The 18,080-nt window shown below is 54.7% G+C and overlaps 1 protein-coding gene across 1 annotated transcript; it reads right to left on the bottom strand.

Annotated features, from left to right (window-relative positions):
• Window positions 1-29: 29 nt before the first annotated feature.
• On the bottom strand, window positions 30-17,962 carry TCF25 (transcription factor 25). Its single transcript, XM_051805938.1, has 18 exons — window positions 17,775-17,962; window positions 16,674-16,874; window positions 14,978-15,052; window positions 13,011-13,135; window positions 11,665-11,730; window positions 10,417-10,499; window positions 9,830-9,960; window positions 6,975-7,074; window positions 6,082-6,175; window positions 5,172-5,264; window positions 4,584-4,689; window positions 4,109-4,268; window positions 2,780-2,867; window positions 2,056-2,214; window positions 1,382-1,472; window positions 1,097-1,176; window positions 397-469; window positions 30-271 (listed from the first exon to the last, which is right to left on the bottom strand). Exons 1-18 carry the CDS (start codon window positions 17,940-17,942, stop codon window positions 110-112), a joined length of 2,055 nt encoding a protein of 684 aa, XP_051661898.1. The 5' UTR covers window positions 17,943-17,962; the 3' UTR covers window positions 30-109.
• Between the last annotated feature and the right edge of the window lie 118 nt (window positions 17,963-18,080).

Here is an 18,080-nt window from a genome sequence, read left to right as displayed (position 1 = left end):
CCCCAGAAAAAGCCCATTCCCACAGCAAGTGCATTTGTGTGACTTTATTGGAGTGCAACACAAATCGGGAAAGGATGTCAGAAGGTTTGAGGAGAGACACACCCCGGGCTCAATCCCAGTCCCCATCGCCTTCGGGATTGTCATCGCGGGGGGGCTCCTGGAACTGGATGTTGGCCAGCATGTCCCGCATGGCCGCCATCAGCCTGTTCACCCCCTGGTTAATGTCCTGCCCTGCCCCGGCCTCATCGTCCCCGTCGTGCCGGATGTCCCCCTGCAAGACAGCAGTGCTGTGGTGGCAGGGACACAGACAACATCGGTGCCAAACCAGCACCAGGCTGCTGCCAGCAGCTGCTCCTGGAGTGGGAACCATGTGCCCACAGCCCAGCATGCACCCACCTGCAAGTTAAAATTTGGCAACAGCGAGCGGAAAAAGAGGGATAAAGTGCTTTCATTGGAGGGATGGCTTGTCCTGCAAGACACAAGTGGCACCCTGATGAAGGGACAGCTCAGTTCGTGACTGCTCAAGGGGATATGGCAGAACTGGGAGAACCACAGCCCTGACGGAGCCAGACCCGAGGGAGGGAATGGGGGGATTCCCAGGGGTTTCTGATCCAAGCAGCTGCAACTCCGAGCAAACCAGTTGCTAAGAGCACTACCAAAGCCAGGTTGGATGGAGCTTGGGGAAGGTGTACCTGCCTATGGTGAGGAACATGATGAGCTTTAAGGTCCCTTCCAACCCAAACCATTCCAGGATTCTGTGATTCTACCAGCTCTGCTGAGTGAGTCAGTGTGTAACCCAGGACTGGGTGTACTTAAACCTCTATTTACCCCAAACTCCCCCAGTTCAGCCACAGCCCGGGTTTTCCCTGGCTTTTGCCCTATTGCTGGGAACAGCTCCCAGTGACCACCATGGGAAGCGGCCAGACCAGTCTGTCCTGTAGCTCTGCCTGCCGGGAGCACCACGGCCCTTCCTCTGCCATGGAGGAGGATGTCAGTACTGAGTGCCCACATGCAGCCTGGCCCGGGGCTGAGGGTGTGCCGGGAACATGGGAACATGCCGGCTGTGCCGGCACAGGCACCAGGGTGGAGGTGGTACCTTTCCGGTCGGGTGTAAGAAACAATGGAGTCCAGAGGAGGGAGGGGGTCAAAACCCATCACTGGCTGCGAGGTCACCTCCTGTAGGGGAAGGAGAAGGAAGGGATGAAGGAGAAGGGATGAAGGCTGCACATCCAGCTGCAGCAAACACAGAGGCATGGAGGAGCTGTGCCCATAGGGAGGACACCTTGAGGTCTGGTGGGTGCCTGGGGTTAAGATGTGCAAGGACACAAGCACCATCACACCATGCACAGACACAGCCCCTGTGCCCCATCAGGGCCCTCACCAGAGGCAGGGCTGCCGTGGCCTCCTTCATCTCTGAGAGGATGACGTGCCGGTAGATGTTCCTGGGAGCGCTCTGGTACCGGATCTTCCTCCTGAGGCGGGGAGGGGACAGAGCAGGGTGCCCTTAGCAGGCAAATTCCCATTTCTGCTGCTCCAAGTACAGAGTCAGCAGCTTCCCTGACTCCAGGGGACAGGCCATATTGGATGGAGCTGGCTTAGGGTAAGCCAAAGGCAGCTGCTGAGCTCCAGAGAAAGAGCAGAGAGCGGTGCAGAGTGCTCAGCAGAGTGAGCTGACCTTGGTTTAGGACAACATCTGATGGCTCTCTCCTGTTTCTCAGCACAGGGACATGGCAAGTGTTCCTAAGCTCCCACCTGCCCTGTGTGGCGATCCCTGCCCCTCCAGGCCACCCTCCACCCTCTCCAGGACATCTCCAGGGCATAGGTGACAGCCAAGACTAGGAAAAGCAGTGCAGGACATGAAGTGCAGGTCCAGCTCTTCATTCCCATTTGTGAAAAGCATGGAAGAGCCTCTGCCCTCCTGACCCCACAGTGTAACCCTCAGCATCAGACCAGCAGCTGGGGGGCTCTGAGAGTGACCCTGGGTCACTGCTGCCCAGGCCAGTCCCTGGTCCCACTCTGTCCCAGGCACTGAATCCGCTGCCCCTCCGCACTCACTTGTGCTCGGCCTCCTGTACCAGCGGGTCCTGGGCCTCCACCATCCGCAGCACCTCGTGGGTCTGGGGCTCCAGCCAGGCCATGACAGCTGGGTCCTTCCACAGGGCGTGTGTCCTGCCCACGTACAGGGACGTCAGCTGGTTCAGGGCGGGCGACTGGCTATGGAAGATGGTTGTTACTCACAGCACCCTCTTCCTCCTCCTCCTCATGGGATGGTGAGGGCTTAGCCCTGCGTTGGGCTTCGGTGTGGGAACACAAGGCAAGGACTCACAGGCTCGTGCCTGGCTGTGGCCAGCCACCTTCACCAGATCTCCTGCCTCCATCTATTTTTAGGCTAAGCAGAGCCATGAAATGAGGGAACACTGCCCTGACCCGAGGGGAGAGCCTTCGCGTGCTGAGGAAGACCATGTGTCCAGGGAGCCCAGACTGGTTGGAGACAGCCTGCCCTGGGAGGATGCACACGTTGCTCTCCCTCGCTACGCACACCAACAGGCTTCAGGCTGAACTTCTGACCTGTCCACATCGAGGTGAGGTGGGTCTGTCAGCCTGACCTAGAGGCCATTATGGAAACCCATTATCAAATGGATTATCAAATGAGGCATTATCAAATGAGCCTACTCAGGGAACCCAAACAAGCTCCTCCATTAGCTGTCTGAACATGCAAAATCCCCGCCACCAGCAAAATCGATCCCTTCCCTTTTCTGAGAACATCTCCAGGCCTTACCTGATCTGGGCATTCAGCCCAAAGAAGGGGTGGGAGGCGACCCTGGCATCAGGCTGCACACTGCAGTGATCCAACAGTGGCATCAGAACTGCATGACAAAGATAGAGAACTCATTTGGATCTGTTGGTGAGGAGCAGCATGGAGTGGGGTCACCCCTGCAGAGAGACACCCCAATCCCAGAGGCCAGCACCCCAATCCCAGGGCACCAACGAGGACCCACACAAGGAAGGGGTGAGGATGCTGCTGGTCTCTATGCTGGCACAGGGGTTATTTCAGTCATCCAAACTAGGAGTCAAGATGATTCTAGCCCCTACAAACTGAATCCCTGTTGGAGAGCTGGTTCTTCCTGCTGCACACACCCTCCCCTGGGCCTGAGGGCTGCACGCTCCTTTCATGGACAGCAGCACCCATGGGATGAAAGGGAGAGTGATGGGCACCCATGGGGACAGCACATCCAAAATGGAGCTGTGCCGCAGAGGGAAAACCAAGGAGACTGGCTTCTCCCTGCTCCAGGTGGCCCCATGGAGGTGAGACATTTCCCTGCTCCAAGATTCCAATTCTCTCCCCCCCCCCAGCCTGCCCACCCCTGACCATTGCTGGTGGAGGGGCAGTGGCTACTCTGAGGGGGGAGGACAGAATCATGGAATCACAGAACTGTTAAGGTTGGAAAAGCCTCTGAGCTCACTGAGTCCAATTATCCCCCCAGCACTGCCAAGACCACCACTAATCTGTGTCCCCAAGTGCCACATCCACATGGCTTTTGAATGCCTCCAGGGATGGGGACTCCATCACTGCCCTGGGCAGTCTGTTCCAGGACCGAACAGCCCTTTCCAGGAAATTTTCCCAATATTCAACCTAAACCTCCTCTGGCACAACTTGAGGCCGTTTCTTCTTGTCCTGTCCCTTGTTCCCTGGGAGCAGAGCCTGATCGCCACCTGGCTCCACGCTCATGTCAGAAGTTGGAGAGAGTGAGAAGGTACTCCCTGAGCCTCCTTTTTCCAGGCTGACCTCTGCCAGCTCCCTCAGCTGCTCCTGGTGCTCCAGATCCTTCCCCAGCTCCGTTCCCTTCTCTGGACACACTCAGCCCCTCAATGCCTGTGTTGGGGGAGGGGTCCAGAATTTACTCCAGGGTGGACTCCCCACCACCACCACACCACTGCAGGCACAGTTCTGCCCAACCATGTCCCCTCTGACTCAGGGCTCCATCTCCTGCAAAAGCCATTTGCAAATTCCTGCCTCAGCATCTGCCTGCCCGGAATCCAGCCCTGGCTCAGATGAGGCCAGTGACAAAGCCTGCAGGGACGGCCTTACCGGTGGGGACAGACTCACCGCTTGGGAACATGACGAGCGCGAGCTGGATGAGCCGGGCCGCTCGCTCCCGGGCCTGGCTCCGCTCCAGCTCCGGGCGCTCCTCCTGCTGGCTCAGGAAGAAATAGGCCAGCGGCACCGAGAAGGCGAAATTGGGCAGCTGGGACAGATTCCGGTGACTCTGCAGGATCAGGGAGAGTTACCGAGAAATGATGCTGTGCAGCAGGATCTGGGCTGCATGGGGTGGGGGATCTGGCTGCTGGGGTTAAGTGAGTTCCCAGCTGCTGGCTCAGTGCCCCCATGGCTGAGTGAGCAATTTTCAGGTCGTACAACTGTTTGCAGAGGCCCGGGATTACAAGGAACCAACAGCCCAGCCTTTATGGATCATTCCAACACAATTGGGATGCCAGCTGGGCTGTGAGACCCCCAGCAAAGGGATCACCTGGCTGTGAAATCCTATGGGGAGTGCTCCAGGAACCAGCTTGCCCCCTCTCACCTCCCACTCCTGGAAAAGGCGGGTCAGGAAGGTGTATTCCCTGGCCCGGAGGGACAGGAAGTCGATCAACAGCAACACACAGAGCGGGTCATTCTCGGGATCAAGGCTTGGGAGCAAGGGAAGGAAACAAAGTGTCACAACAGCTGAGAGAGCTGCCCTGATTTCTGAGTCAAACAGACTTTCCCAGTGGCATCCATGACTCAGCAAGCGGAGAGAATGGGAACACAGTCGCTCCCTCATGGCCAGGAGGGCAGAGAGATGCTCTGTCCCTGCCTCTGCAGGATGGCCCCCTGTCACCACCCCGGAGGAGGATCAGTGGCCACAAACTAAGTGGGCTGAAGCCATCCTCACAAATCTCCTCCACTGAGCTCAGCAGTCATGGGCCACCCAGGTCCCCTGGTCACCCATCACCTCTCTAAAGGGTGCCTGCACAAACCCTGCAGCTGTAAGGGGTGGGAATGAGCCCTCACCAAGCCCAAGAGCAGCAAGACCCTTCTGGAGTGACTGTCCCCCCCAGGCTGGGTTCAGTTTGTTGTTCCAAGTGTGCCTCCCGAAACCAGACACCCCACCCTTGGTGGGGGCACCTACCTCAGGATGAGCTTGCAGAACTCCAGGGCTGTGCGGGGACAGCCCCTCTTCTCCAGGAACATCAGGTGCTTGAAGAGAGCCAGAAAGAAAGCCCTGCATGGGGAACAGCAGCAAGATTTAGAGGCCACATGCGGAGAGAAGCACTTTGTGCTACTCAGAAATGGGGACACAGGGTCACTGCCAGCTCCTCACCCCTGAGCATCTCCCATCCTGGTGTGGGACAGGGTGCCACAGACCCCCTCCCACTCTCATCTCTTAGTTTTGTTATCTTTTTGTGCAAGTACAGGGACAGAAAACTCATGGCCTGCTCCACAGACCGGGACCAACACAAGTAAATTCCTAAAGTCTGCATCCCACCTTGTCCCAGTGGTGTGGGGATGGTGACACAGAGTGGGGAGGCCCAACACCCGAACTGGTGTTACAGGTCATTGATGGCAGGAAGCCTGTCAGCCACAGGGACTGGAAATGTGAGCACTCTCCAGGTACAGCAGTTTGGGAGAGATGACTTGCATCAGCTGACTGGAAAATTCCCAGAATAAAGTCACCTTTCCCAGCAGCTGCAGAGCTGGAGTTATGTAAAGAGCTGTGCTGGGAGGAGTGTGAGTGCTGGGGACGATGGCTGGAAACACAGCAAGGATTTTTGTGACCAAATAAATGTCATTTTGGGCTGAGCGGTAATGCCTATTAGTAATGGCATGAGAAGGATGTGACGGGGAGGGACAATTCCTGCTCCACAAAGATGTTCCTTGGGAAAAGGGATGCTTTGTACAGAAGCTTCAGTGCACGAGGTGCCTGTACTGCAGCACCATCCTGGGAGCCTCCAACAGAAAGGAACATTCAGGGTATCCCAGGATTGTCCAAAGTGGGCCAGGAGCTCCAGCTGAGCCTTGCTGTTCCCCAGCCCTCCCACCTGTTCTCTGGTCTCCGGTAGTCCAGCCTGCAGGTCCCGCTGGTGAGGCTGAAAACGGGGTGGAAGGCGCACTCCAGGCTGTACAGTGCCCGCTCTGGGGACAGCAAGGACATGTCAGGGACTGGACAGTGCCACCCCCAGCACTCCATTTAGCCCAAAAGACATGAAATCAACTCATTCCCAGCACTGAGAGGCACAAAGCTACTTCACACTATGTGGTGGCAATAGATAGCAGGGTAGTGAGTTCCCTCCTGTGGGCATCAGATCATGCTCCATGTGGGAAAAGGAACCCTTCTGAGATTGAGGCTGGTGCAGCTGCCTCTGCCACAAGTATTTTCACATGGGAAAGCCAAGTTCCTGTCCTCACTTTGCCCCTGCCCCTCCTGTCATGCTGCAGAGCACATGCCCCATTCCCAAACAGCCCATCTTACTCCAGAGCCTCAGCACAGGCTGGGGGCTCCCAGAGCCTCTGAGCCCACCTAAGCGGCAGAGCCCCACATACCAACCTCAGGATGCTGAGCAGAAGGAGGGAGGCTGGGCAGGCTCCCCATGGAAGGGTGGCCTTCCTGGAGCTATTAAATCAGACCCTCTTCCCACAAGGGATGTCCTACAGGTGGGACCCTGCCACGGCCAGGTAACCCTTCTGTCCATTCTGAATCATGAAATGGTTTGGGTTGGAAGAGACCTCAAAGCTCAACCAGTTCCACCCAGTGCCATGGGCAGGGACATCTTCCACTAGACCAGGTTGCTCCAAGCCCCGTCCAACCTGGCCTCAAACACTTCCAGGGTTGGGGCAGCCACAGCTTCTCTGGGCAGCCTGTGCCAGGGCCTCACCACCCTCCCAGAGGACAGAATTTCACAGCAGCGCATCCATTCCTCACCTCAGCTCTTACCTATGAGATCCCGGGCCATCTCCTGGTCCTCCTGCATCCGGCACACGTCGCTGAGCTGCAGGAGGGAGTCCACGTGGTAGGGGTTCATCTGGAGCAGCAGCTGCAGAAGAGCACGGCAAAGATACCATTTCATTACCAGTGTCTTGGGAATTTGGGCACTTACTGACCCAGGTACCTTCCAGCATCCAGACACAGTACCAAAAGCTTCCTGCCAGCTCTGTTCCTGTGCTGGAAGGGCACAGGGAGCTCTCTCCCCACCCCATACAGGATGGGAGCCCTCAGTGGCAGCTTCCCTGAGGCAGCTCCCTCACAGCTGACCCAGCTTTTCCAGCAGAGGCCATGCCAGGCCTTTGATCATCTTCACTGTCCTTCTCTGGATCTCTCCCAGCTCCTCCAGATCCTTTGGAAGGCAAGAGCAAGACGCAGGCACTGTTACAGTTTGGGATTTTTTTATCTACCCCTCACCAATTCTGAGCATTTGATCAGGTTTTTACTTCCTCTGGGTGGTAAGAGGACATTTGGACATATGTATTACAAGTCCAGGATCCAGCAATGGTAATGAATAATAATTAATTAATAAGTATTTCCAGGCTTCAGAAGAGAAGTTTCACCTAAAAACTCTTCTCCATTCACTAATTATATTGTAAACAGGCTATTTTTTTCAAGTACCTAAACCTCAGTTCAGTATGAAAATACTGAAGTTACTTCAATTCTCCTCACAGTTGAGTTTGGGGATTATTTTTTCCCTAGAAACTGAAAAAATACAGCTTCCAAAGCTCCAGAATTTTCCATCTGCAGTGTAGGGGACAGTGAGACCACCTACAGTGCAAAGCCTGGGTGTGCCAGGCTGGCCCAGCCCAGCCTTTGCCTCAGAGCCACTTGCCTGGTATTTAACTGCTTCCTTAAGGGGTAAAACTAATTTAAGATTCTTTATAATTCTCATGTAAGGGTCACTGTGATGGGGAAAACCTAAGAAAAGCTCTCCAAGACCCTTTTAACCTACCAGCAAGAGCAGAGAAAACACTCAATAAGCCTCCAAAAAATAATGTTTTATATGCTGAAACCACAGTAGCAAGGCAGAGTTGGGTTTCAGCTATGCCAGGGCTGCAGCAACCATGGATAAACTGTCTGGGATTGGCAAATCCATCGGTTAGATTTTACCCTTAATGGAAAAGTGAAGGATCTAAAGCTGTAGGAATGTCTTCAAATTTAGCTAGACCCACTCAAGAGGGACAGAGCACCCAGACTAAAATACCATGCAAAGCCCATCCTGTGTGGGACTGAGCTCGAGCTGCCCCTGGGACACTCAGTGCTGCACAGGAATTACCCTGCCTCATTTAATCCCAATCCCTCAATCCAGGCAGAACTGATGAGCTGGAGCGAGCCCCATGGCCCTAGCTGAGGGTGGGAAAGCAGAAGGAAGTAAACTTTATTTAGCAGACAATGGGCTCTTTAAGGAACATCTCCAGGGCATGTATCCCAGCTCATGTGGCCAGGCTTTCCAGAGAAACATCCCTCAGCTACGGTTTAGTTGGGTGCAGAGCAATTTTGCTGTTGCTTATCACTCCAAACTATAAATGTTACCATACAGCTTAATGAGCTCGGACATGCTTGAAGGACTCCCAACACAAAGCCTGTGTTGCCGAAATACCAAGAAAAGACACATTTTTCATCCATGCAGGAGTTTATAAATAGAACATCTGTTAGTTTAGACTCCCAGTTCACGACGGATTTATACAATATTCCTCCTTTCCCAGCTAAGAGCCAAGACAAGGGAGCTTTATTCCCACCCTTCCAGCCAAACAGTTCCTGTGGGCTCCTCTCTCAAAAGGTGACCTGGCACGTGCTCAGCAGAGCCATCAAGGCTCAGCCACCAGATCCCCATCTGACCCAGGAGGTCACTTATCTTATTAAAAAGGTGACAGCAGAGCTCAGCTCTCAGCACTGCTCACCGCACACAGAGGGACACAGGGCTCTGCTGCTCAAATTGAGACTGAAAATAAATAACCCAAGGTTCTGCAGAGGGATCTGGACAGGCTGGATGGAGGGGGCAAGGCCAATGGGATGAGGGTCAACAAAGTGAAGTATTGTGTCCTGCACTTGAGTCACAACAACACCATGAACACTACAGGCTGGGGTAGAGTGACTGGGGGTGCTGGTGACAGCGGCTGAACATGAGCCCAGGTGGGTAAGGAGGCCAATGGCACCTGGCCTGTACCAGCCATGGTGTGGCTGCAGGACCAGGGCAGTTACCATGCCCTGTGCTGGGCACTCATGAGGCCACACCTGGAATTCTGGGGTCAGATTTAGGCCACTCACCCCAACACAGGCATTGAGGGGCTGGAGCATGTCCAGGGAAGGGCAGCAGAGGTGGGGAAGGGTCTGGAGCACCTGGAGTGGCTGATGGAGCTGGGGGGGGCTCAGCCTGGAGAAAAGAAGGCTCAGGAGGGACCTTCTCACTCTCTGCAACTCCCTGAAAGGAGGGTGGAGCCAGGTGGGGGTCGGGCTCTGCTCCCAGGGAACAAGGGACAGGACGAGAAGAAACGGCCTCAGGTTGCACCAGGAGAGGTTTAGGTTGGATATTGGGAAAATTTTTTCATGGACAGCCCAGGGCAGTGGTGGAGTTCTCATCTCACATGGGATTTAAAAGATGTGTGGATGTGGCACCTGAGGACATGGGTCAGGCATGGCCTTGGCATTGCTGGGGGAACAGCTGGACTCGACAATCCTAGAGGCTTTTCCAATCCAAATATTTCCGTGAGCACTGGGATGCACCAGTCCACCTTCCCTGTCAGTGAAAGGGGCTGCAGGAACTCAGGGGGGAACAGCACAACCAACCCCTTCTCCCAACATACCACAATGTTGTTGGGGTCCATGGACTCCACAGCGTCCAGGAACTTGAACTGGACTTGCTGGTACTCGCGGTGGTGCTCGAAGGTGAAGTGCTGCACCCCCCTCCGGGTGTCCAGCAGCCGCATGGCGATACCTGGGGGTGCAGGAGAGACCTGGGTACCCCAACAGAACCCCTTCTGTTCTCTTAGCACACCCAAAGCTCACTCACAGCATTGGGTCCAAAGCCACACCTGTTTTTGGAAACTCCCAGAGAATTTCACTCTTCTCCCTCCTCTCATGAGTCAAAGTCCCAAACCCACCCAAGAAGTCCAGGCTGCTCATTCTCCCCATGGATATTCCTCATTATCCAGCAATCATGCTGCTAAGATGGGAAGCATCCATCCCCTGTTACCTCCAAAATAGGGAAAAACAAGCCCAAATGCTAAGATACAAGTCAACAAGAGCCCTCTGTTGAGGAAGGAGGTGTATTTCCACCAGCTGACAAGCAGTTCCCTTTCAAGCAGCTCACTGAGGTCTCTAGCAGTATCTGTGTCACGTGGGCAGGGGCCCAACGTGACCCATGGGCAGGAGGTGGCCCCAAAAGCCTCACCCGTCTTGCTGTAGCGTGGCCAGGTGTTCTTGGGAGCTGTGAGCCATGTGCTGCGGACGTACTGCCGCTGCCTCTGCCTCGGCCTGGGGAGATAAACACAACAGGTCACAGCACTGTGCTAACAGAAGGAGAAGGCATGAAATCAGCCATGAAAAGGGTGTTTCAGGGAAAATGAGATCCAATTGTTTCCCCAGCTGCAGCATACAGAACTGTGCCCAGAGCCCTACATGTTTGCCTTCGCAACACAACGTAGCTGTGCCCAGGCTCTGCCTTAGGTGCACCATCTGGGCCAGCCAGTGTCCCCAGCACCTCCACTTCAAGAGCTTCTCTCCCTGTTTTTATCCCTGCCAATCTCTCAGCTGCCTCTGTGCTTCAAACAGCTTCCCAGGTCCAATTAGGAGAGCCCCACATCACTCTGACTCATCCCTTTTCCCAGTAGGGCCTTCAAATGTCAACGGATTTAGTTTAAGCCATACTCAATACCACACAATTTATTGGTTCAGGAGGAATTCAGGATTAAGACTACTCTGAGAGTCGTATCTCCTCAGAAAGGGATCACAGAATATCCTGTCCAATATTTGGAAGGGAACACAATGATTCCCAAAGTCCTAGTCCTGGCACTGAACAGGACAATCCCAAGGAATAGCAGCTTCTTCCTCAAGCACCAACTGCTCTTCCCCAGACTCTCTTCCTGCTTCCACCTGCACTGCTCTGAGCTCAGACTCTTCTCATGTGCAGGTTTTCCAACCAGCTCATGGAAGTGAGATTTTGTGGATGACACCGAGCACAGTGCAGTGGAAAACTGCACAAAGACCTCACATTCAGGGAGCAGCAGTTCCCTGGGCCCCTGGAAGCAAGTGCATGGAAACATCAGGAAGTATTCAGGGTCCACTTTTTGTCCAGAAACTCTGGAATGGCAACAAGGGACAAATTCTGGAAAAAACCAAAACCTAAGGGTCTATACTCTGTGAACTTGAGTGAAATAACTTTGAAGAGTGGTTTGGCAGTAAATGAGAGGGGAAAGCAGCAGAAGAAAAAGTAAGAGCCTGGACAAGTCTTTCCCCACCTCACACATACCACCAAAAATATTCCTCTGTCCCAATAAGCAACTACTAAACCAGTAACACACCCTGAGCTCGGGAATACCTGCCCAGGTGTGGCATTGGGGACTCTATAAGCCGTGCCAAGGGAAGGACAGGCACACCTCCTTGGATTTGGAACTGGTTTAATATCAAGTTCTGGACTAACCTCTGGTCCCCAAGCACAGCGCGAGCCCCGAAGTATCTCTTCAACTCATTCTCTGGATTCAAGTTTCTGAGAAGGCAGAAAGAAAGGCTCCATCAGTTAAACACAGCCTGAAGTGCCACACTCGAGTCTCTCCATCAAAACCCATTGCTCCATACCCAAAACTGCCTCTGGAACACCCCCAAACCATCACACAGTCCCCGCTGATTGGGCATAGCATGGAGAAAGGAGGCTAAACTGGTCAGGACAGGCATGGAAAGCCCTGCTCCATCAGATCTGCTTCCCTTCCGCTCTGCTCCAGGGGTGCTGAGCTGGGAATACTGCTACTGCCCTCTCCAGGGCAGCTGGAGCCTCATCTGGGATACTCTCAGGAGAACCTTGGGCTCAGGAGCACAGGCTCAGGTCTCCTTGCCAGCCTCCACGCAGTGTTCAGGGTGTTCATCCCAAATTGTAGGGATTGTAGGCTGTGGGGCTTGAAGAGAGGGAGTGAGAATACTGCAATCCAGCACAGCCAGCCCTCACCAGGGGTGATTCAGCTCTCAAAGATCTTGGAATCATGTTTACTTGACCAAGAAGTCACTGAAGTTTAAATCCAACACCAGGTGCACAAACATCCTGGTTCTGCCAAAGCATCCTACACTCAGTTTCGCTGCATTGGGGCTGGACAGCAAACTGGGACTGGTAAATTGTCTCAATTTCAAGTTTAAGTGTTTTCTCCATCAACAGGAAGAGCTGCTGGTGTCTGCAGCAGCCCAGAGCTCTGAAACACACTGGTCATACCACCCAGCCCGCTCCCAAAGGGAATCCCAGTGCCATACAGGCCTCAAGTCTGAGGCAGACTCATCCCTCAGCTCTCAGACACACTTGGTGCTCAGTCCACTTTGTTGAGGTGACATGTGGGAAAGGCTGGACAAGTCTAACTTGCTTTGCTGATGGAATCAGCCCCTGGCACACCTCAGCCTCCTCCTCCTCGGAGGCAGCATGTGCTGAACCGGGGCTGCTGCTCACAGTCAGTACCTGGCCAAGTGAATGCAATGCCAAAACTTTACACACCAGGGCTCCTGGTACCTCTGCACAGTTTCTCCTATAGAAGATTTGAGGGTAGGAGGCTAATCTGGTCCTGCCACTCACTACAATGAGGCCTGGCAGCAGAGAATCACCATCAGAACCAAACACAGCTCCCAGAGCAGTGGTAGGAACAGGGACATGCATTAACAGCACAAGCTGGACCTTTCAAGCAAGGTCAAGAATTCCTGGCTGGATCACACTGGGAAGCTCTCAGCGCCCTTGCTCGAGGATCACATATCCCTGTTATACCCCAGGCCAGAGCCAGGCAGGTCCAGCAGTACCTGTGCTCCACGTAGAGCAGGGGTCGGCTGTCGGCGATGAGCCCACCTTGGCTCGGGAGGGACAGCCCACTGGGGTCCTCCAGCCTCTCCAGCAGGCTGTCAATGTCTTCCAGGTCATTGTCTTCCTTAAGAGAAGCAAATCCAAGGCAGTTATTACAGGATGAGTCACAGCATCATGCAGGTCACCCAGCGGAGATGCCACTCAGCTGCCTCCAGCTCATCCCGATTCCTGTGCAATGGGCTGTGGCTCTTCATAGGATCCTAGAATGGTTTGGGTTGGAAGAGACCTCAAAGCTCATCTCATTCCACCCCCTGCCATGGGCAGGGGCACCTTCCACTACACCAGGTTGCTCCAAGCCCTGTCCAACTTGGCCTTGACCACTTCCAGGGATGGGGCAGCCACAGCTTCTCTGGGCAACCTGTGCCAGGGCCTCACCACCCTCACAGGGAAAAACTTCTCCCTAGTAACTCATCTAACCCTTTCCTCTCAGAGTGGTCTCTTTTTCCCTTGTCCTGTCACTCCATGCCCTTGTCCAAAAATACCCTAAATACTTAAATAACCAGCCTTCACCATTTAGTTTCCGGGGAAGCCCCGAGTTACTGCTGTGACCCCCGTGATAAGGTCTCAAACGCTCACATGACTTTAATCCAACTGTCACATTCCCCATCTTCCAACCACTCCAGGAATCCATGCAGCTGCTCACATCCAGCAGTTGTATAACACTTTTACCCTGATTTCCCTCTATTTTCCCCCCACAAACAGCAAGCGGCACATTTCTTACGTGCCTGTTTCACATCCTCCTGATGATGTCCGTGGGTGGAACACAGAATTCCATTCAGGAAACCCAAGCAGCATTGCCAGCTTGCCTTTTCCAACTAAATTTAGCCCCTGCACGTGGAGTGTATACAGGGAAGGGATAATGTGCTCTGTATGGAAGTGCTGGAACAGAGGTTGTATTATCTCCAGTTGGCTGCCTGGGTCGGGGTCTCTTCCCTGCTGCTTGATATTCTTGGACTGGGAGAGGAAATGGCCTCTTCACTTGGTTCTCCACCTCAGGAGCTCACTCCTGAGTGGAATTCCCAGGGAGGAGGTGGTCAGCTGGACACCTGCACTGGTGTCGTGGCCCAGCCATTCAGCATCTCAGCATCCTGTGGCTCAGGATATTTAGTAAAGGATCTCCCTGGACTGAACAGGGAAGTTGGATTCGATGATCTTGGAGGTCTTTTCCAACCTAATGATTCTGTGATTCTATGGACAGTTCAGACTCAAACCTGACCAGAAAACCAGCTCCCACCTGAACCTCATTCCTATCGAATTTAGAAGATCAATGGTTTTTATCCATCTGCTGCTTCCAGCTCTGGGCTCCCCAATGGAGCTGCTGGAGCAAGTCCAGAGGAGGCCACAGAGATGCTCCAAGGACTGGAGCCAGGCTGGGAGAGCCAGGGGTGTTTGGTCTGGAGAAGAGAAGGCTCCAGGGAGACCTTAGAGCCCCTTCCAGTGCCTAAAGGGGCTCCAAGAGAGGTGGAGAGGGACTTTGGACAAGTGCCTGGAGTGACAGGACAAGGGGCAACAGCTTCCTGCTGCCAGAGGGCAGGGTTAAGTGGAATATTGGGAAGAAATTCTTGGCTGTGAGGGTGGGGAGGTCCTGGCACAGGTTGCCCAGAGAAGTTGTGGCTGCCCCATCCCTGGAAGTGTCCAAGGCCAAGATGGATGGGGTTTGGAGCAACCTGGTGTAGTGGAAGGTGTCCCTACTCATCGCTGGGGGTGGAATGAGATGAGCTTTAACGTCCCTTCCCACTCAAACCATTCCAGGATTCCATGATTCCAAAAATGCTTCTTTAAATTTATATTTTGAAATGGCTTTTTTTGCCTCAAATCTTTCCTGCAGCCACCCCAGAATTCCCACTTTGTCAGCCCCATTGGAGGAATCAGCCTGATCCCTGACTCAGAGCTCACACAGACATACCACAGTGTCTCCTGCTGAAGTTTTCTTGGTTTTCCTTTTCTTTTTTTTCTTCCTTGGCTTGTTACTCAATGCAGGCTGCAAAGACAAAGGGAAGAGCTGTCAGCATGCTCTGAGGGGCGTCAGCTCCATGGGAATAAGAGCATTTCCCACTGGGATCAGCACACCAAAGGCCCTTAAACAAAATCAAAATTCATCATTTCCTGTTTGTCAGAGAGTGGAAATTAAGACACAAGGAGAAAATAGATGAAAGCACCAGAGTTTCCCAAAGGGTTAAATCTCAGCTGACTTTCAGATCAATGTCTGAGGCTACAAAACCAGGAAAGACAGAAGTTTAGCCGTGCCAGGTGTGGAGGAAATGCTTCAGCCTCCTTCAGTCTCCAGAACAAGCTGGATTTCTGTGCTTGTAGTGAGCGGGACAGTTTCCAGTTTCAATGGTCATTCCCATTTCTACAGAAACCAACACCTGCCACAAGGCCCCAGCAAAATACAGCTCCTCTCCCTGCAGGTGCAGCTGCTTCAGCTCAGGATGCTCTGTGGCATTCCCTAAAGTGACAGGCACACCACTGCCCACGCTGGCTCTTCCTTGGGGTGTACACAGCTGGAAAATACATTTCCAGGATTTAGCAAATAATACAGCAAGGAATCACAGAATTGTGGAATGCTTTGGGGCAGAAGGCACTTCAAAGTTTATCCATTCCCACCCCCTGCTATGGGCAGGGACACCTTCCACTAGATCAGGTTGCTCCAAGCCCTGTCCAACCTGGCCTTGGACACTTCCAGGGATGGGGCAGTCACAGCTTCTCTGGGCAACCTGTGCCAAGGCCTCCCCACTCTCACAGCCAAGAATTTCTTCCCAATATCTCACCTAACCCTGCCCTCTGGCAGTGGGAAGCCATTCCCCCTTGTCCTATCAAGTAATCATGTCACCAGAACCACGCCACACTGGTTCCAGAACCGAGGGAAGGTGCAGCCCCAGTCTGGCTCTACTCAAGAGCAGCATCCGCCTGCCCAGGGCTCCCATGGAGCTCTGGGAGAAGCCACAGGTGTGTCCTGGGGTGCTGACACAGCAAACTCACTGGGTCAGGGCCCCTGGAGCCACTGCTTACACAGGGACCCACTGTCCAGAGCAGTCCCAGCCACTGGCATAGCTGGAACATGCACAGATAGTGGACTTTGCCCAGAACCCATGGGCACACAACCCAAATGCATAGCAAACAGGTGAGGCCAGAGGGCCAACCCTGCTTTGCTCCTCCAAACCTCATCTCTGCGAGATCCAAGTCAAACCTGCCATGGAAAATTGTTAGTTAAATGTCCCTTTCCTTACAAAATCCTGCAAGGAGACACTTGTGAGCTGATACAAACCACAGGAGCGAATCTTGACACCAAACAACAATAAATCACAATGAGGAAAAGCACATTCAGTGCTTAGTTGACACTGCTTGGAGCCTCCACATCCCCTATTCCAAAACAAATGCTTCCCTGAGACCATTCCCAGCCCCTGTCCAGCCTCAGCTCTTGTGTGGCACAGGGTCTTCCTTGGGAGCCTCCTCTCTGCAGCTGGAAAATCTCCCCGGATCCCACACACAAATCCAGCACTCAGCACCAAACTGCTGGTCCTCCCCGAGAGCCCCGAGTTCCTGGGTTTGAGCTCCCCATGTGTGTCCCTGCCCTGTTCCTGTGTCCCTGTGGCAGTTACCATTTGGTCCGGCTGCTCGGCCTCCTCCTCCTCTCTCTGCCCATCGTCCGTGTCCTCAGTCACAGCCCCTTCCTTGTTCCTCTCCTTGTTCCTTTCCTTGTTCCCCTCCTTATTCCCTCCTGCTGTGTCCTGCTCGCTGAGCCGGGTGTCCACTTGCTCCTCTCCAGTCACTGGCTCATCCTCTGACTCCTCAGCAGGGATCTGCAAACAGAGGGACAAGGTGCAGGGACAGTGAGTGCAGGGATGGAATTCCCCAGGGATCTGATCTACCACTCCACCTGCAAACAGATGGGGATGACCCCTCATGTCAAGTGTGTCACCCAGCAGGTGCCTGGATAGCCCCAAGCCCATGGAGGGGGGCACAGGGACACCACAATGTGTCCTCTCACACCACAGCCCTGTCTGGACTCTGCTCTTCCTTGGGAAGAGCTTCCAAACCCAGCCCTGCCTATGCTCCCACAGCCAGGCCTTGGGAAAGGACAGGGTTGGATAAGGCGTCTGGAGAGCAGGACCAGGCTCTGTCACCCCAAAGAACTGGCAGTACCACCAGGGCCACCCGACTCCCAGCCTTCAGCACTGTGCTCCTGCAGGGCAGGATGGTGGCAGGAATATTCCTAAAAACAGTTTCCCAGTCCCAGCTCTGACAACATCCAAACCCAGGCCTCCCTCCCATTTCCTCCAAGTTCAGCCCTAGCTGCACCTCCCCATCCCTCCCACCTACCACCCAAACCCCTCAGTCCCACCCCAGTCACTGACCCCAAATCACTGCCTCCCACCAACTGTCACCTCTGCCACATTCACTGTCACCCTCAGCCCTCCTGATCCCCCCAGACACCCGCAACCCCCCCCAGCCACTGCCCTTAGGTGACCCCCTCACGGTCACCGGCCCCCCCATGAGTGCCCAGTCAAGGGACCCCCAGTCACTGCCAGCCCAGCTGCCCCCAAAGTCACTGTTCCCCCAGTCGCTCCCACAGTCACTGTCGTCCCACTTGTGCCCCCAGTGACTTTCACGTCCCAGCTGCCACCCCAGTCACCGCCCCCCAACCGCTCACCCTCGCGCCCCCTCAGGTCCCGCCACCCGCCGGCTCTGCCCCCCCTCACCAACTCGAAGCGGTTGCTAACGGTGGCGCGGGGCCGGCTGCCGGGTGGCGGCGGCGGCCCCGCCTCTCGGGCTCGCTCGGGGCCGGGGTCGATGCCGAGCTGGCCCAGCCCCGGCCCCTCCTGGCCCCGCTGCTCCCCCCGCAGCCGCCGCAGGGCCCGACGCGACATCGCCACCGCCGGCTCCGCGCCTGCGCCCCGCACCGCGCAGCGCCTGCGCGCCCACGCCGGCCCCGCCCACCCCACACCGCGCGCGCCCATTGGCTGGGCCACGCCACGCCCCCCGCGACCTCCGTGGCGCCCCTCGCA

The sequence above is a fragment of the Manacus candei genome, unplaced genomic scaffold (genome assembly GCF_025592945.1).
Source record: "Manacus candei isolate 608988 ecotype Guabito, Panama unplaced genomic scaffold, ASM2559294v1 h1tg000065l, whole genome shotgun sequence".
Classification (NCBI taxonomy): Eukaryota; Metazoa; Chordata; class Aves; order Passeriformes; family Pipridae; genus Manacus; species Manacus candei.
This window is presented reverse-complemented; position numbering and strand designations above follow the sequence as displayed.